Here is a 20384-nt window from a genome sequence, read left to right on the forward strand (position 1 = left end):
AAAAAGAGAATCCACAGATGGGAGGAAATTTTGGCAGTGACATATTAGACAATCCCCCAAATCTTTAGAAAACAATCGCCTCAGAAAGGAAAAAAAAAATAACCCAATTTTAAAATGGACAGAGGACCTGAAAGGACAGTTTATTTTTTTATTATTTTTTATTATTTTTTAAAACAATTTATTGGGGCTGATACAATTCTTTTCACAGTTCATACATATACATACATCAATTGTATAAAGCACATCTGTACAGTCTTTGCCCTAATCATTTTTTTCTCTTTTCTTCTTTTACATTTTATTAGGGACTCAAACAACTCTTACCACAATCCATACATATACATACATCAATTGTATAAAGCACATCCATACATTCCCTGCCCCAATCATTCTCAAGGCATTTGCTCTCCACTTAAGCCCCTTGCATCAGGTCCTCTTTCCCCCCCCCTCCCTCCCCATTCCCCCCTCCCTCATATGCCCTTGGTAATTTATACCTCGTTATTTTGTCATATCTTGCCCTATCCGGAGTCTCCCTTCCCCCCTTCTCTGCTGTCCCTCTCCCAGGGAAGAGGTCACATGTGGATCCTTGTAATCAGTTCCCCCTTTCCAACCCACTCACCCTCCACTCTCCCAGCATTGTCCCTCACACCCTTGGTCCTGAAGGTATCATCCACCCTGGATTCCCTGTACCTCCAACCCTCATATGTACCAGTGTACAGCCTCTGTCCTATCCAGCCCTGCAAGGTAGAATTCGGATCATGGTAGTTGGGGGGAGGAAGCATCCAGGATCTGGGGGAAAGCTGTGTTCTTCATCGATACTACCTATGAAAGGACAGTTTATTTACCAAAGAAGATAGTCATGCAGCCAAGAAACATGGACAAATGCTCACCATCACTAGCCATCCAAGAGCTGCAAATTGAAACAACGGTGAGACGGTCAGCCCAGAATTGACAGCAAAGTGAGGGGAAAAAGAGGCATAAAACAAGTACTGGAGAGGACGTGGAGAGACGAATCCTCAGACACTGCTGGTGGGATTTTAAAACAACCGGGAATAGAAATACCATGTGATCCAGCTCTCCACTGTTTGGTATATAACCTAATGAAATGAGCACAAACAGATGTGCATCCCCAGATTCATCACAGCTACTATGCACAATAGCAGGAAGATGGAAGCCCCCAAAGTGCCCATCAGTAGAAAAATGCACAAACAGACCTTGGGACATATCACAATGGAATACCACGCAATGTCACAGCATATGGTGCAACTGAAAGACCAGGGATAGATTTGAGTCTCTCACAAAAGAACAAGAAAAGGTTTTCATAGCAAAGAAGCAATTTAATGGTTAGGGGGGGGGGGGAGTAATGGAGAGAGGGCAGGCAGGTGTGAACTTGAAGGTAGTCTCCAACAAGGGGGTGATGGGAAGGGAGTGGGAAGTGGGACAAGCCACTGGAAGGTTTGAAAAGTTGTAAACATGAGTTCATGTATAAACTAATTCACACAAAAAATTTATTTTAAAAACATTCTACATGAAATTAAAATGCTATTAAGACAGGAAAGAAAGGAAACATCAACGTGAGGAAAAGATGCCCACTTTCGCCACTCCTGTTCAGCATAGTGAGGAGCCCTGGTGGTTACTTGTTGGCCTGCTAACTGCAAAGCCAGCAGTTTGAAACCACCAGACACTCCCTGAGAGAAAGACGAGATTTTCTACTCTCTCAGAGAGTACCTGGGGAATTCACCGAGGCAGTTCTAACCTGTCCTATAGGGTTGATTTGGATCATTGCCTCATGGCAGTGAATTCAGCATAGTACTGGAGAGTCTAACCAGGGCTATTAGACACAGAGAGCTAGATTAATCCGAATCTAATCTGCATCAATCTACAGGTAAATGACATGATCTGATAGATATAAAGCCCTTACAGAATAAACTCAACCAATAAGTACATCCAGCAAAGATGTAGGACACACAAACTCAATTCACAAATTTCTCTCCAACAGCAATAAATGCAAAAAAAATGAAATGGAAAAAAAATCCGATCACCATAGCTTCAAAGAAAATGCAATCTGTCAGAATAAATTTATTTCAGTTTATTAGATTTTATTTTATTTAAAGAGCGTTTTATTGGGGGCTCTTATAACAATCCATGCATCAATTGTATTAGCATGTGTACATATGTTGCCATCATCATTTTCTAAACATTTATTTGAGCCCTTGGTATCAGCTCCTTTCTCCTCCCCCTCCATTAGAATAAATTCAGTGAACACACACATTGAGGGTTGAACCATCATCACTACAGGTGAGCTAGGAATAGGGTAGGGGTGTGACTGGGAGCCAGTTAGCCCATAGTCCTATGGGGCTCAGATTTCCTAAGGGGAGGATGGCATCTAAAATTCCAGCAGGCAAAATCGATTATGGGTATGGATCACCTGGGGTTACGGGAAAGGATCCCTTCCAACACCTACTGCCCAAGCCAGTGTCACCCACGCTGGCGTCTGCTCCCCATCATGACTCCCTGGGGCCCCACAAACCACGCAGAGACCCAGTGCAGGTGGCCGCGGCCAGCGTGATGCGTTAAGTGGGTAGCAACCGGCGTGGGCTCAGCCGGAGCAGCGGGGACAACGTGTAGCGCAGGCGGCGGAGGCCGGCGGCCGAGCGCAGGCGTGGGAGTCCTCGGCAGAGCGTGGCAGCGTTCACCAGCAGCAAGTAGAGGAGTGGCAGCGCCAGGAAGCCAAACGGGAGCAGCAGCAGCATCTGCAGCACGCCCAGTGCCCACAGCCTGCAACAGACGGCGGGCGACGTGTGGCTGCGCCTGCGCCGTCCGGACTACCCGCCCGCGCGTGCTTGCCCGCCGCCCGCCCGGGGCGCTCACCTGATGCCCACGGCGCCCAGCAAGCGCGTCTCCTGCAGGGACAGGGAGCGGGCGTCCAGCGCGGCGCCCAGGCTCCGAGAGATGGGGGGTACGGGGCTCTGACTCCACCGAGGAGCCGGGAAGGGGCGCGGAGCGGCGTCCGCGGAAGTGTCCCCCTTGGGTGCGGGCCAGAGCCCCCGTGGGAGGTGAGCTACCTTTGACAGTGGATTCCCTGGGGGCAGTGGGTTTCCCCCAGGGTCGGGGTGCCTCGTATGTGGGGAAAAGGGGTCTACCCTAGGGACGGGTCGCATTCACCCCGCCCCGCCCGGGCCCGCGCTCACACAGTCGGCCTTGGCCACCTCCTCCATGAGCGAGCCAGCGCCGTGCTGGCCCCGGTGGAGCTTCGAGTCCCACCTAGGAAGAATGGCGCCTGGGTCGGCATTTCGCGAGCCCCACCACCGTCCCGCCGAACCTCACTTCCAGCCTCCTTACGGTTCTAGGCCGCCCCGGGAGGCGTCCAGCACAGCCGCTGCCTCCATCACCTTCCCCTGAAGTTCCTGGGAGGTCGGGGAGGGAAGGCCTCAGCGCCGGAGAAGGGGGCGGCAGAGACCGCCGAGGAGTCAGAGGAGAACGCCTAGCGGAGCCGAGGGGGCGCGGCACCTGGAGAACCATGCTCTGCTCCTGGAAGCTGGCCCAGGCCTCCTCGGTCCGCCACGCGCTCTGAGGGGCGGGGTCCGGGTCAGAAGAGGCGGACACTTGCGCCCCACACGGGCTCCACCCACACCCAAGGCCGACTCGGTCCGCACCTGGCGCAAACCCTCCGCCTGCACCGCCTGCTTCGCTTCCACCAGTTCCAGTTGTTTCTTCCAGGGGAGCCCAAAATGTCAGGGTCATACACCAACCCCGCCCCCTAAGCCATGTGGCCGCAAGCCCGCCTGCTCGCCCCGCCCCTGGCTCGGCTTAGCCCCACCCACGACCCGGGCGCCTCTCCAAACCCGCCCTCCACTAGACCCGGCCCGTTCCTCTGCGTTTAGCCCGGCCCCAAACAGCAAGGGCCTGCCCCTATCTCAGATTAGCCCCACCTGCGACCCGCATGGCTCCGCCTCTCCAAGCTCGCCCTCCAATAGGCCCCGCCCATCCCCCGATCCGCCCCGCCCATTACCTTCAGAACCCTAGCCCCACTTTTCCTTAGCCCCACCCTTGGCCCAGGCCCCGCCCAGGTCTTCACTTCACCCCTCCCAGCACCTGCAGCGCCACCAACTGGGTCCCGATGTGCTGCTCCGTGCGCTGCTGATTCAGCTGTTCCCCTCCATAGTAAAAGAGCTGGGAACAGGGCGCGAAAGGGTGCAGTGGGAAAGGTGCTCGGGGGCGGGTGGCACAGGGAGTGGGCAGAGTGGGGTTGTCCCCGGACTCGAGACTGGAGGTTCCTGCGCGTACCTGACTGGACAGTTCCTCCCACTGCTCCTGCAGCTGCTGGTTGTGTAATTCCTGCAGACAGGTCCGTCGGGGCACGTTTCGGGATGCTCCGATGTCCCCGCCCCCGCCACGCCCATGATCACCTAGCCCCGCCTCTTCAGCCACATGACCCGCCCCCACCACGTCCGCCACACCCCTCTGGCCACCGGTCCCGCCCCTGTCAGACGCGAACCCCTCCCCTCTGCCCAGAAGGCGCTGGCTCCTCGGCGACCTAGCCTCTCTGGCTACCTGGCCCCTCCTCTGCCAGCCCCGCCCGCCACACGGGGACCCCGCTCCTCTGCCCAACCGGCGCTGACTTCTCCGGGCCCGCCCACTGGCCGCCCGGCCCCGCCTCCGCCGGCCACGCCCCTCACCAGATCCCTCTTGCGCTGCTCCGCCGCCTCCAGCAGCTCGCGCGCTCGCTCCGCGCGCTCCCGCGCCGCCTGGCGCGCTTCCCCCAGCAGGTCCTTCGCCGCCTGGCTGCTCCTTCGCTGCAGGCTGCAAAAGAGACCCTGAGAGCGGTGCCGCGGACCGGGCAAGGGGCCCGGGAGCGGGCGGGCGGTGGGGGGCGCCCGGCCCCACGGCCGCCCCGGGTAGCGCCGCACCTCCGCTCGCGCTCACACAGGTCCTGCAGGCGCCTGGTGAGGCTCTCGCTCTCCGCCTCCAGCCCGCGCACCAGCTCTTCCAACTCCTGGTTCCGCAGGCGCCCGTCGCGGTTGTCTTTCTGCAGCTGCAGCAGCTGCTCCTGCGTCTCGGCCATGGTCCAGCTCTGCCGGCCTCGTCCTGGCCTCTGCCAGACCCCCCGCGGCTGCGTCACAAAGCGTTTGGGCCCGAACGCAGGACAGGGCGGGCAGGGTCACCACAGCACCTGATGCCAACCCCCCCACCTCAATTGAGACGTCACTCCTTGAAAGTTGGTAGACCTGTGTGTGGGGAAAACCTGGACATCCATGCCAAGATCCACAAATAATAGTCATCTTTATTGCGCCAGATGACCCACTCCTTAAATTTATCCAGAGAGGAATTTCTAATCATTTTATTGGGGGCTCGTATAACTCTTATCACAATCCATACATCCATCCATTGTGTCCAGCACATTTTCACATGTGTTGCCCTCATTATTCTCAAAATATTTTCTTTCTACTTGAGCCCTTGGTATCAGCTCCTCATTTTCCCCCTCCCTCCCCAAGGGAGGAATTTTTTAAAAAGAGAAGCTCAGCATCAAATTATGCAGTGATGTTTTCCGCTACCGTGGCCTTAAAAAGAAAACAAACGTTACTATTTGTCTCCGTTATCTACTGCCTTTATAACACATACCCATACGTCGATGGCATTAGGTACTAGATTAGGCTCTCGCAGCTTGGGATTTCAGATCAGAAGCTCTAAATTCTGAGTCCCGGCCGTAGGGAAGGCTTTCTTTCTGTTTCGCCTGATTCCAGGCTTTGAACTGTCTAGCTAACATTTACAGGAGCCCTGGAAGTGGCTAGTGGTTATTAATTGGGCTAAGATCCTCAGGGTCACCAGTTCAAAACCACCAGCAACTTCTGAGGGAAGCCTACTGGGCTTTGTTCTCCCCTAAACAGTTACAGTCTCTGAAACCCACAGAGGGTCGCTATGAGTCAGCATTGGCGCAGTGGCAGAGAGAGGTGGCCTAGCAGTTCTCAACCTGTGGGTCTCGACCCCCCTTTGGGGTTGCCCCTTCCATAACAGTAGCAAAATGACAGTGATGAAGTAGCAACGAAAATAATTTCACGGTTGAGGGAACGACCACACACGAGGACCTGTATGAGAGGGTCGCGGCATGAGGAAGGTTGAGGACCACTGTGCTAACCAAAGGTCCTGCAGTTCAAAACCACCAGCTGCTCCACAGATGGGGCTTTCCACTCCCGAAGAGAGTTAGAGTCTCTGAAACCCACAAGGTCAATATGAGCTGGAATTGACTCACAGGCAACGCATTTGGGTTGGGGGGGGCTTGCATTTAACAGGCGTGGAACCCAAGCAAAGTTTCCTCCAGGAACTAAGGAACACCTACGTGTCCCTCTCCCCACCCCCCACTGCAAAGGTCTAACAGTGCTGGAGGGCTTACGTGAGGTTTAGAAAACAACGAAATATGTACAAAAAGTATGCAGCCACTGATGGATACATACCTGAAAGCTACTTCCCTCTTCCTCCTTCCCAACCCCACCCGCCCCACCCGGCTCCCTGCCATCAGTTGACTCCCTGCCATCAGTTGATGCCGATGCGGACCCATAGCAACCAGATGGGGCAGAGTAAACGGCCCTGTGAATTTCCAAGATGGCTACTCTTTCTGGGAGTAGACAGCCCCCACTTTCTCCCTAGGAGCAGCTAGCTGATCCTTTCAAACAAGCCCAAGTCGTAACCACTACACCGCCGGGCTCCTTGGTCAGAGGGGGAATTTGTTAAGTGGGACACACCCTGAGACAAACACCTGTGACAAGAAAGCCATTGGCCCTAATTAGGTCACGTCTGCAGCTTTCTATTTCTCACAAGACTTCTTGGTGCTGGTGCTCCGGGTGAGGAGATGGGTACCTGGTTGTAGACAGCCAACCCAAACTCACTGAACTGAGCATCTAAGACCTGTACATGCTCTCCAACAAAAATCAAAATCCGTGCCACTGAGTGGAGGCCGACGCACAGCCACCATACCGGGCAGGGTAGAACTGTCTGAATAAGTTTTCCAAACTAGGACTCTTGACGGGAATAGGAAGCCCTCCTAAAGCCAAACACAACCAACCTGTGCCAGGACGCCTACTCTTAGCAGGACCGCGACCAGAAACCTGACCTGTCCTACAGGGTTCACGACAGCCCCTCTCCACAGTGACCAAAAGGTGGAAACTGCCGAGATGTCCCCCGACAGATGCTGGACATGCAGACAGGTGGGCTAGCACTCAACCAAGAAGAGAAATGAACCAGTCAGTCACAAAAGGACACACAGATTAAGTGCCACTTAATCTGAAATCAATGCTTCGCTGCTGGAATTACAGTCATGGAGAGGGGAGACCTGAACCCCATTCTCTGACTATACTCTGCCTCCCCATCCCCTGCTCCCCAAGGTCCATCCTCCATACAGGTTCTCTGTCCCCTCACAACCCCACATCCATATTTGGTGTCAGCTGCCAATGTCATTTCGGCTGCATGGCTGGGCATGAAGGGCAGGGCCCTGCTGGGATTGTCCATGGGGTATGGAGGGGTTCCCATGAACAGTGCCCCATCCCATCCCGTAGGCTCGGCCCCTTTCTCCCTCTGCTCACTGGTCTTTCTGGTGGTGGGATTTCCACCATATATGCCAGTTATCAGTCCTTGGATTCCAAAGGTTGCAAGGATCTCTCTGCATTTACCATCCCTCATGAATACTGCTCCTGATGTTTCCCTCCCCACCGCCGCCCCTGCTTTTCACAAACAAACCAAACCAAATGGGCTGAGAGTTAGTTAAAAGTTTATTGTGCCAACCTGGCCGATATACACATGTGTGGTTAATTGAAGGGTGGAGAGATAAATGGCTCAGTGAGCCTCGCCTTTCAAGTTCTCAGGTCTCTTGCTTTGTGATAGTTGGACCAGGGTGCAGCTGCCTTAGCCATTCCCTGCTTCAGCTGGCAAGACTCACTTCCTGCGAGACATCCCTGAGGAGAAGCCACATGGACTTATCCCAATGCAGCCCTGGGTGCTGGAGCAGCTGTATGGAGACCCCTGCCAGCGCTGAGATGCTGACACATTCACTGACTCGGCTTTCCTCCTGCAGTCGACATCACTGTGTGTGTTTTGTGAGATGGAGGAGGACTTTGTGGATTGGTGTCGGACATATGGGTTAATGTTGGACTTGTAGACTTGGGCAGCACTGGGTTGGGATTATTTCTTGATGTGCACTTAACCTTTATATAAAACCCTCCCATATACATAAGAGTTTCTGTGGATTTGTTTCTCTAAAGTACCCAGACTAACACAGGCTGCCATCGAGTGGCTTGTGGCTTACAAAGACCCAACAGGACAGGGTGGAATGCCTCCTGTGAGTCCCTGAGACTGTGACTCTTTACGGAAGTAGATGACCTGGTCTTTCTCCTGGCTGGCGGCTGGTGGTTTGGGACGGCTGGCTGTTCAGCTGGCGACCCAATGCATAACCACTACCCCACCAGAGCTCTTCAGACAATTATGCGACTAGTAGGCTTGGGGGCGTTAACTGATTAAAGACACCAAATTTGCTTGGTTAAGCACGGCCAACTCCTTTCAAATGTATTTCTTAAAACTGTCTTCAGTTTTCCATTCAATAATTTGTACGCATTTGGCTTCATGTCTTTCACTGTGATCCTCTCAATACAGCATCACTTAGTCCTGGGTTTGCCACACCCACTTTCCCCCCTTTTTCTCCTAGCTCTCTAAGCGCTGCCGTGAGGTAGATGCTGCCCTGTGGATCTCAAACAGTTGATGATTCTGAGATGTGTGAAACCTGCCCAGCGTCTCTGTTCCCGTACACACCTGCTCATTGTTTGGCTAGAAATTGCGCCCCAGGGTGCGTTCCATTCCAGAACAGAAAGTTGATAAAAGGCCACTATCTCCGAATTCCACTAGTCCCTACCCGACCAGTAAACCTGTTCTCTTTTATGACAAGTTGTGTCCTATCTTGTCCTTCCACTCTGTCCAGCACCTGCGAATGTGATCCCCAGCACAATATTTGGCTCTCTGGTGATCCGACCAGCGTGTGGCTGCTGTAGCTAGTTCTCTGTCTCAACTTGTGAGCTACACTACCTGTGGGACAGCCAACCCGTGGATCATGTCTCTAGAGCTTGAGGTTCCTTGGAGACCTTCTTCACCAAGCTGCTGGTGTGAACATCACTTGAGTTTAAGACTGGTGGATCCGGTCATCTTGTATAGCATAAGTTCAATATCTTGTCTTGGGAAGAACTTGTTCGGCTGGTGTCAGGATTTTCAGAAAATGAAAATCCTCCCAACTGAATAGCTAACCGAGGATCAATGACCAAGTTGACGTCAGTGATGTCATTCTCACCTTCAAGGCCCATGGAAGCCGCAGTCAATAAATCGCATGGTATATTTTACTGCACTGGGAAAATCTGCTGCTCAAAACCTTTTTTTTTAAGTGTTCATGTCACTTTGAGCATTAAGGTGAACCTGACCCAAACCTGGGTCTTTTCAGGCACCTCGGATGCTGGACAAGGAAGAGGGAAGACAGGGGAGCTTTGGTACAGCACAGCGGTGGTGTGGCTGGAGACGATTCAGTACAGCATGGACTGCCAGAAGACGAATCAAGCTGGTCTTGGAAGACATACGATCAGAAGGCTCCTTAGAAATGAAGATGGCAAGACTTCGGCCAGCATCACTCGGGACACATCAGGAAAGGCCGGTTGCTAGCAGGTCATCATGACTGGTAAAAGTAGAAGTCAACAAAAATGAGGAAAAAAACACTCGATGGCATGGATTGGCACAATGGGAAGTCCAACTCCGCGACACTCACGAAGGAAGGGAACACAGGACTCCTGGGGCCCAGAAGCTGTCCTGAAGCCGAGCGGACTTGACACCACAAAGCCACCACATCCTCATTGACCTGTGAGGTTACGATTTTGGAAAGCCTTCCATGAGGTGGTTTGGCACAGTGGCGGCCGCCATGGGCCCAAACAGCAGTGGTGGTGAGGGTGGCGATGGCGCAGGACTGGGCAGTGTTTCCCTCTGTTGTGCACAGGGTCGCCACGAGTTCGAGCTGACTCCGTGGCCACCCAACAACAACGTCAACGGAAAGGCCGGGGGTTCCAGCCCACACCTCCCCTAGACGCGCCTGGTCACCAACTTCGCAGCGACTACGGCCGCTGAAATCCCACGGGACACAGTTCTCGGACACGCACGGACCGGCGTGCATCAGAGCCGGCCTTGCTGCACCTCGGACCATGGTCTGGGTAGGATTTGTCCTAACAGCTTCCTGTTGTGTTCACTCTCCAGAGAGAAAAAACACCAACCGCGTCCAAGGTTGGCTCCTCCCGGGACTTCTGGGTGTGTGCGTGCGTGCGTGCGGCCAGGAAACTGGCAAAAGCTGGCTTGTCATAAGAGCAGTGGTTCTCATTCCCAGTGCTGTTTGCGGGGCGGGGCCCAGTGTGGGAGAGACCAGGAAGTGCATGGGCAGGGCGTGTGAGGTTGCACAAGGGCCAGCGCTCTTGGTCAGCTAGCTGTACACGGCCTGCAGGCTACACACACACACACACACACGTACAGCCTGAAGGCTCCACACACACACACACACACACACACACACAGCCTGCAGGCTCCACACACACACACACACACAGCCTGCAGACTACACACACACACAGCCTGCAGACTACACACACAGCCTGCAGACTACACACACACACACACAGCCTGCAGACTACACACACACACCCATACACACACAGCCTGCAGACTCCACACACACACACAGCCTGCAGACTACACACACAGCCTGCAGACTCCACACACACACACACACAGCCTGCAGACTACACACACACACCCATACACACACAGCCTGCAGACTCCACACACACACACACACACAGCCTGCAGACTCCACACACACACACAGCCCGCAGACTACACACACACACACATACACACACACAGCCTGCAGACTCCCCACACACACACACACAGCCTGCAGACTCCACACACACACACAGCCTGCAGACTACACACACACACATACACACACACAGCCTGCAGACTCCCCACACACACACACACACAGCCTGCAGACTACACACACACACACACACACATACACACACAGCCTGCAGACTACACACACACACACAGAGCCTGCAGACTTCACACACACACACAACCTGCAGACTCCACACACACACACACACACACAACCTGCAGACTCAACCAAGCACGTGTTCAACGAAGATGCCGGGAGCCCCAGGGAGAGGCGGGAGAGAGACTCTCCTGGGGTTCTCAGCCTGTCTCTCCAGTCCTTTCCTAACTTTCAACTCCCACCTATCAGAGCCTCACTCAAGTGAAACTGAGTGTGAGCAGGATGGGACAGGCCTTGTCTCCAGCTGAAACTGCAGCTCGGTCTGCAGAGAGGAGAGAGACCCTGGATCTTGTCCCTTTCCCCAGGGCCCCCCACCCCCCACAGGCTCACTTTCCTTCTCTGTGGAATAGGGCTAGTGACTCAGCCCTCCCATACGGTGTGGTGAGATGCTGCCCAGGGCTAGGTACGTGCTACCCTGAGGCGGCTGTGCCTGTGAATGCCTGTCATCCAGCTCTCTGGACCTAGGTGCTCTGGACCCTGGTGACCTGGCCTGTGGCTGTGTAGACGCAGTGCCATGTGGCAGTTCACTAACACCTTGGGTCTTCATGGGTCAGGATTTACTCAGTGGCGGTGCTCAAAGAATTTAGCATTTTAAGTATAAAAAAAGTAAAAATAATAAAAAATTAAATTTAAAATAATTTTTAAAAGGTAGTTTATTATTCCATGCAGTGAATGCTTAAAAAAATAAGAATTAAAAGGGGCACAAAACTGAATTGTGTCATGAGAAAGTTTTATAATATTAATGAAAAAATTAAGTAGAGTGGGGGAGAGAGGGGAAAAAATGAGGAGCGGATAACAAGGGCTCAAAGAGAAAGAAAATGTTTTGAAAATGATGATGGGGCAGAGAACGTGAGTCGTGCTTCTGCCTGTCCGTACGGCTGGCCCTAGCCCACGCAGCTTTTAGTGATGGCCTCTGGCCTCCGGCAACGCACACATCGGAAAGCCCACCCGCCAACTTTCAGGACAGGCCTGTGGTGGACAAGAGGGTGAAGCTTTCCGACTACAGAGGGAAGTATGTGGCGCTTTTTGCCCACCCTCTGGACTTCACCTTCGTGTGCCCCATGGAGATCATTGCTTTCAGTGAGCACACCGATGACTTCCGAAAGGTGGGCTGCAAGGTGCTGGGGTCTCCATGGACTCTCAATTCACCCACCTGGCTTGGATCCCTGGAAGGAGGGAGGCTTGGGTCCCCTGAACATCTCCCTGCTGGCTGATATGACCAGAAGCTTGTCCCATGACTATGGTGTGCTGAAGGAAGATGAAGGCATCGCTTACAAGGGCCTCTTTATCGTCGATGGCAAGGGTGTCCTTCATCAGATCACGGTCAATGACTTGCCTGTGGGGCGCTCCGTGCACAAGGCTCTGAGGCTGGTCCAAGCTTTCCAGTACACGGATGAGCACGGAGAAGGGTGTCCCACTGGCTGGAAGCCAGGCAGCGACACAATCAAGCCCAACGTGGACGACAGCAAGGAATACTTCTCCAAGCACAACTAAACCTGCCAGCAGGACAAGTTTGGGTCTTCTCTTCCCACTTGCGCTGACCCAGGAAAGACCAGCCTGCCCCCTTGAATCTCCCTCATCTGGGACCTTAGAGGACTGGGCTAAGGACTTCTCATGCCCCTGGTAGCTAATGGATGGTGACCCCACACACACCCCTTTTCCAGATGTCCATCCACAAGGGTACGGGCCTAAGGTGACCAATAAAGTATTAGGAACAGGAAAAAAGAGAAAATGATGAAGGCCTACAGATGGGCTTTGGGTATCCTCTCTGCACTCCCCCTCATTCACAATGATATGATTTTTTCTCCTTTCATGCTTGATACCTGATCCCATCAACACCATGTGATCACACAGGCTGATGTGTTTCTTCCATGTGGGCTTTGTTGCTTCTCAGTTAGATGGCCACTTGTTTATCTTCAAGTCTTTAAGACCCCAGGCGCTATATCTTTTAATAGCCGGGTACCATCGGCTTTCTTCACCACATTTGCTTATGTTGCTTTGTCTTCAGCAATCCTGTCAAGAAGGTAAGCCTCATGGAATGCTAGTTTAATGGAACAAAGTGTTCTTGCATTGAGAGAGGACATCCCCGTACAGAAGGGTTGTGGAGAGGAGATGAACCAGTCGGGGTGCAGTGTAGCAATGATGAAACATACAATTTTCCTCTAGTTCTTAAATGCTTCCCCCCCCCCCACCATCATGATCCCAATTCTACCTTACAAATCTTGCTAGAAGAGAGGATGTACACTGGTCCAGATAAGAGCTGGAAACACAGGGAATCCAGGACAGATAAACCCCTCAGGACCAATAATGAGAGTAGCGATATCAGGAGGGTGAGGAGAAGGTGGGGTAGAAGGGAGGAACCAATCACAAGGATCTACATATAACCACTTCCCTGGGATACGGACAACAGAAAAGAGGGTCAAGGGAGACATCAGTAAGTGTAAGACATGATAAAATAATAATTTATAAATTATCAAGGGTTTGAAAGGGAGGGGTGGGGTGGAATGGGAGGGGAGGGGAAAAATGAGGAGCTGATACCAAGGACTCAAGTAGAAAGAAAATATTTTGAGAATGATGATGGCAACAAATGTACAAAGGTGCTTGACACAATGGATGGATGTATGGATTGTGATGAGAGCTGTATGAGCCCCCAATAAAATCACTTTTTAAAAGAAAAATATTAAGTAATATCTGACAAAAAAACCAAGAAAGCTGTTATTTAACATATTTCCACGTTGTGTCTTTTTTTCTCCAAATGTTAACATTTTACTATACTGACTTATCATTCTCTTTCTCCATGCTTATTTTTTAAAATAATTTTATTGGGGGCTCTTACATCTCTTATCACAATCCATACATTCCTCAAATGTGTCAAGACATACTTGCACATATGCCACCATCATCATTTCCAAAGCATTCTCTTCCCACTTGAGCCCCTGACATCAGCTCCCCATTTCCTTCCCGTCCCTCCCCCTCCACATTGTGTCTTAATTGACATCCTCACAAGAAAAGCAATAGTAGAAGCATAGTTTTTATTACAAGCATAGTTCCATCTATGAACGGAATGAACATTACTGTAGGAGTCACTACTATTGCAAAGAGGAAGGTTAAAAAAAGGGTAAGGAGACAGCACTGAAGATACAGCCCGGGGAGAGGGACACGTCTGCCCAGACCAGCCAGGAGCAAACGAAGAAGGAAAGAGAGAGAGTGGACGCCAACCTGGCCCATCAAGCCTGGAGGACGAGGAGGATGACGTTCCTGCTCAGAGCAGCCAATGCGCAGAGAGGACTGAGGACCGAAGGGCGGACCCCTCACTGACCCATAGCGCTATGGGGGAACACAGTGCAGGAATTGTGCTGGGTCTGACTCCTTCCTTCCCCCGCCCCCCCCCCACACACACCTGGGCGAAACACAAAGGGCGTGCAACAGAGCAGCAAGGGGAGCAAAGCAATGAAGTCCTGAGGAATCCCCCCAAAAAAGACTTCAGGCTCGGGGGGCAGAGTGTGGCACTTCATCAGGCTTGATCAGGAAACATTCATAAAGGTTCGCAGACAGACCCGGAACTATTTATATGCCTCTTTTTTTCCCTCTCTTAGGGGACAGGGGGTGGGGGGAAGAGGGCAGCCCAACAAACCGAGGGACAAGTGAACAACAAGTGCTCTAAAATCAATGGGGATGAGGGTGTAGAATGCCTGATGGGGTTTGATCAAGTGCAATGTAGCTGAGAGCAATTACTGAGAGCCGAATGAAGGCCAAACATAATAGTGGGGCAGGCAGAAATGTAAAAGGAAAGAACTAGAGGCAAAAGACATTTATAAAGGTCTAAATATAGGCATGTATATATGTAAAATATTAAGATATAATGATAGGGATATAGGTTTATGTACATATATTTATATGTTAAGTATTAAGGTAGCAGACAGACATTGAGCCTCTCAAGTTCTCCCTCAATGCAAGAACATTTTCTTCTAATAACCTGGCATTCTGTGATGCTCACCTTCCCAACACAATCACTGAAATAAAAATGGGTGCATAAACAAATGTGGTAAAGAAAGCTGATGGTGCCCATCTATTAAAAGATACAGTGTCTGGGGTCTTAAAAACTTGAAGATAAATAATCGGCCATCCAGCAGGGAAGCAACAAAGCCCACACGGAAGAAGCACCAGCCTGTGATCATGAAGTGTCAATGGGATCAGGTATCAAGCATCAGAGACCCAAAGCAATCATATCAATGAGAATGAGTGAGGTCAGAGTGGAGACCCAAAGTCCAACTGTAGGCAATTGGACATCCTCTCACAAAAGAGTCACAAGGAAGAGAAGAGTCAGCCAGGATGCAGTGTAGCACCAACAAAACACAAAACATTCCTCTAATTCTTTAATGCTTCCTCCCATCCGCCCCCACTATCATGACCCCAGTTCTACCTTACATACCCGGCTAGATCAGAGCATGTATACTGGTACAGATCATAGCTCTTGACACACAGAATCCAAGACAGATAAATCCCTCAGAAACAATAATTGGAGTAGCGATACCATGAGGGTAGGGGAAAGATGGGGGGAGGAAGGGGAAACTGATGAACAACAGAAATATGGGTGAAGGGAGATAGCAGACAGTGTAAGGTATGAAAATAATAATAACATAATTTATCAAGGGTTCATGAGGGCGGGAGGGAAAAAAGAGGAACTGATACCAAGGGCTCAAGTAGAAAGAAAATGTTTTGGAAATGATGATGGCAATGTATGTACAAATGTGCTTGACACAATTGATGTATGGATTGTTATAAGAGCTGTAAGAACCCCCAATAAAATGATTTATTAATTTTTTAAAAGGGGGGTAAGGAATATAAGTCTGTGACTTCCACATTGGGGGTGCTGCCCAGCAGCCCACCTTGGAGGGAACCCTAATGACAAATGCCATCTTTACATCCGGTTCGCCCAACTCAACACAAAATCAGGTATCAGTTCTGCTGGACGGGCACGAACCAGCGAATTTCCCCCGGATTGACTCAAGAACAGCGAGAACCTTCACGTTGTTGGGTGCAATCAGTCGGTTCCGACCCATAGCGACCGACCCTGTGTACAAGAGAACAAAACATTGCCCACCCGGCACCATCCCACAATCGTTCTTCTGCTTGAGCCTATTGCTGCAGCCACTGTGTCAGTCCATCTTGTTGAGTGTCTTCCCCTTTTCCTCTGCCTTCCACTTTTCTAAGCATGCTGTCCTTCTCTAGGGACTGGTCTCTCCTGATGACATATCTTAAATTAGGTGAGATGGAGTCTTCCCATCCTTGCCACCAAGGAGCATTCTGGCTGTACTTCTTCTAAGACAGATTTGTCTGTTCTTTTTGGCAGTCCCTGGTACTTTCAATGTTCTTTGTCAGCACCATCATTCAAATGCATCGAGTCTTAGGTCTTCCTATATCAATGTCCAACTTTCACATGCAATCCTATGGCTGGGGTCAGGGGTACTTTAGTTCTCAAAGGAATGACCTTGCTTTTTAATACTAGAGAGGTTTTGTGCAGATTTACCCAATGTTGTTTGATCTCTTGACTGTGACTTCCCTGAGCGTTGCTTGTAGACCCAAGCACCATGAAATCTTCAACTCTTTCTGCATTGGTTAGTGTTACCTACCGGTCCGGTCCGTGAGGATTTGGGTTTTCATGACATTTCACTGTAATCCACACTGAAGGCTGCAATCGCAGATTGTTCATAAGTTCCCCCCACACACACCCAATCCTGATGCCCCATTTTTCCTCAGAGAATCTTCATACTGATCACATATTGAAACCATATCTGGCTGCTGACTAGAAGGTGGGAGGTTCGAGTCCACCCAGAGGCATTTTGAAAGAAAAGACTGGTAATGAGTTTCTGGACAAGTAGTCACTGCAAACCCTGTGGAGTCCAGTTCTGCTCTGAGCCGCTGAGGACATGCCAAGTCAGAGACCACTTGATGGAGCTGGTGATGAGACCTTGTGTGTACAGTCTTTGGAGGAGTCCTGATGGCATTGTGGTTGCACACTGGACTGCTAACCTCAAGGTCAGTGGTTCAAAACCACCAGTGGCTCTGAGGGTGAAAGATGAGACTTTGTACTCCCATAAAGAGTTTCAGACTTGGAAACCCACAGGGGCAGTTCCACCCTGTCTTTTTTTTTTAATCGTTCTATTAGGGGCTCATACAACTCTTATCACAATCCATACATACATCAATTGTGTAAAGCACATTTATACATTCACTGCCCTCATCGTTCTCAAAACATTTGCTCTCCACCTAAGCCCCTGACATCAACTCCTCATTTTTTCCCTACCCTCACTTCCCCCTCCCTCATGAGCCCTTGATAATTTAAAAATTATTTTGTCATATCTTGCCCTGTCTGACGTCTCCCTTCACCCACTTCTCTGTTGTCCGTTACCCAGGGAGGAGGTCATATGTAGATCCTTATAATTGGTTCCCCCTTTCCACCACCCCCAACCCTCCCAGTATCGCCACTCAAACCACTTCCACCCTGTCTTATATAGTCCCTATGGGTCAGAATCAACTCAGTGGCTGTGCGTTTGGTTTTGGGGAGTTTCTTTATTTTTTGGTTTCTTGTAAAAGTCTCTTATGGAAAGTGGACTACTGCAGATGGAGTTAGGCGAAAATTTAAAACCTTAACATCTGATCTCCCTTTTGACTCATTTTAAATCTGTCCTAGTTTTCCATATTGTTGGCTTTCTGATAGGAAATCCAGCGTGTGTGATCTACAGAAGCAGTAACTGGATGAATGGGTCCTTGGGGGTGTGGCAGGGGGGTTGAGGGAAACGGAGTTAGGCACAATGAACACCAGAAGGGAGAAAGGATTCTCAAACTGATTTCAGTGATGACTGTACAGCTCTTCTTCATATGATTGAACTGTTGAATTGTGCATGTGGATTATAAGCCAATAAAACATTTTAAAATAAAGCTTGGGCTTCGAATAAGTATAAGGGGTGGACGAAGCTTGATGGGAAGAGGGAAGGCACCATTATGGATTCCACTGGGTCTACCCACCCTCTCTCCCCACACCCCTAAAACCACAAGAGTATTGGAGAGCCCTAACCCCTTCCTATACCTGAGTCCCCTCATTCTGTTAGGGAAGCAGGCTTGCTTTGTGATGTTAATGAGGCCACCGCAGTGTAAGGCAAGTCCTAAACCTGATCCCTCAGGAGCAGCAGGGACACCGAGTAGCCAGCTGGAAGTGGGGTGGGGGATGGGAAGGAGCCAGAAGCCACGTGGACATCTTCAAGGGACCCAGGAAGCCAGGTTACAAAGCTGAGCAAGACAAGTCCCTTCCCCCAGAGATGACAGAGGCAGGACCTGCCTGAAGTCAAACTTCTAGCCTCTGGCTTGAGCTTGGAGAAAATAAATCTCTGTTCAGGAAAGTCCCCCTACTGTGGCATCTGGGCTTCCCCAGCTGTCTAGGAAAGGATGCAAAGCCCCCTGACCCTGGCCTGTGACTGTTGAGCTGGAAGCATGTGTGCACGCTGGGGGTCAGACGGAGCCTTGGGGACATCCCTGAGGAACAAAAGGGTTGGGTTAAGCTCAAGGGGCTTGACCCCCTGTACACAGAATGCAGGCAGGACACAGGGACCAGCAAGAAGCTCCTGGAGGGTGGCTGCTTTCTCAGGTGCCTGCTACCTTGGCCAGTCTAGTGGCCTCACAGCCCAGTCAGGACAGGGTCTGTGAGTGCCAGGGTAACGGCAGGGAAGGGGTGCCCTCAGCAGCTGCATCTTCAGGGTCAAGGCCAGCTCCTCCGCTGGGTCTTCATAGCTTCACGCCAGAGCTGGGTGCTCTCTTGGCCTCCCTCAGCACTGTTCACCTCAGGCGGCCGGCCAGCAGGCTGCTTCTGAGTCTCCTCTGGCTTGTCAGCAACTCTCCAGGAAGACCCCTACCGGTCTTTTCAAAGGAAACCTAGGATAGGAGCGACTGGCAAGTTCCCTCTTTCCGGGGATGGGGTAGAAGCCCCAGTGGACACCATAGCTCCCACCACCCCCAAACAGATGGAAGCTGTTGGATGCTCTTGTGAGAGGTGAAATGAGTCTCCCTCTTTGCAGACACATTGGGCCTGTTTACAGCAGTGGAGCCCCTGCTGTTAACGTGTTCACTGCTCACCAGGTGGGAGCCCACCCAGAATCACCTTGGCACAGAGGCCTGGGTATTTGTGTATATGTATGCACCTTCGCTGCAAATAGATCCATGAAGGTGGTGGAGCATCCAGGGAGCAGAGTGCTGGAAACTTCTGAGCTGTAAGCAAACAGCTTGAGGGACCAGGTCGCTCACTGGGCCTATGAGCACAGGACCATAATCCCAAGGGACACAAGGGTCAAGTAGCAGAACAGAATCCCTGCTTTGGTGAGCAGCGACGGAGGTCTTCAAAGCGCATGAGACTTCCGGCGAAGCCATGGCGGTTAAGACTGCCACCAACCCCTGGCAGCCGCTGCCTCTCGAGCTTGTGTACAAATGGACAGACACAAGAATTCACGGTGGTGATGAATAGGGACAAGAAAACTGTTGGCATGCTTCTAGGTTTTGATGACTGTCGATATGGTACTGGAAGGTGTCACTGACTTGGACATCACACCACACGGAAGGATTACCAAATTAGATCAGATTTTGCTAAATGGAAACACCATAATGATACTGCTTCCTGGAGAAGGACCTGAAGTATAGGTGGCTTTTCTTAATTGATGCTTGCTTCTTTTTTGGTTTATAAAGGTGTGGTAGTAGCATCATCTGTTGTCAATTTGAGGATTAAGAGTGAAGGGGTGGAGTGTAGCCTGTCAATCAGGTGGCAGCTTGATGACCTCATTTGGAGGTGCTAAGGAGATAAATAGCTCGCTGGAGGCAGGACACATGCTCACTCCCTGGGAGACACTGCAGCTGACAAGACACATGGAACTACACTAGTGCCCTGAGCTGGAGGAGCCCTGTGGAGACCCCTGCCAGCACTGAGATGCTTACAACACCACTGGATCCACAAGACTTCCCACCCACTGGCCTGTGATCTTCCTGTATTCAGTGTTACTGCATGTGTTTCATGAGTCTGAAGAGGACTTTATAGATTGGTATCAGGCTTAGGGGACTTGATCGGGACTGGACTGGGGTATTTTCTCAATATTCAATTGCTCTTGTACATAAAGCTCTTTCTTATACTCATGTGAGTGTCTATAAATTTTGTTTCTTTAGTTCATCCAGACTAATACAAAAGGCAACAAGATGGATTAAACAGTAACAATGTTTAAAT

At 51.0% G+C, this 20384-nt stretch overlaps 1 protein-coding gene and 2 pseudogenes across 1 annotated transcript; 2 read left to right on the forward strand and 1 right to left on the reverse strand.

Moving 5' to 3' along the window:
• Nucleotides 1-2215: 2215 nt before the first annotated feature.
• TMEM191C (transmembrane protein 191C) lies at nucleotides 2216-5062 on the reverse strand. Its single transcript, XM_075534667.1, has 10 exons — nucleotides 4908-5062; nucleotides 4677-4800; nucleotides 4285-4335; nucleotides 4093-4170; nucleotides 3654-3710; nucleotides 3508-3567; nucleotides 3340-3404; nucleotides 3162-3261; nucleotides 2869-3023; nucleotides 2216-2775 (listed from the first exon to the last, which is right to left on the reverse strand). The coding sequence occupies exons 1-10, from the start codon at nucleotides 5060-5062 to the stop codon at nucleotides 2571-2573; spliced, it is 1050 nt and encodes a 349-aa protein (XP_075390782.1). The 3' UTR covers nucleotides 2216-2570.
• A 6970-nt stretch (nucleotides 5063-12032) lies between these two features.
• LOC142429639 (peroxiredoxin-2 pseudogene) lies at nucleotides 12033-12616 on the forward strand (annotated as a pseudogene).
• Nucleotides 12617-19629: 7013 nt separating this feature from the next.
• Nucleotides 19630-19810, forward strand: LOC142428888 (U6 snRNA-associated Sm-like protein LSm5 pseudogene; annotated as a pseudogene).
• Nucleotides 19811-20384: the final 574 nt, after the last annotated feature.

Source organism: Tenrec ecaudatus, chromosome 16 (assembly GCF_050624435.1).
Source record: "Tenrec ecaudatus isolate mTenEca1 chromosome 16, mTenEca1.hap1, whole genome shotgun sequence".
NCBI classification, from domain to species: Eukaryota; Metazoa; Chordata; class Mammalia; order Afrosoricida; family Tenrecidae; genus Tenrec; species Tenrec ecaudatus.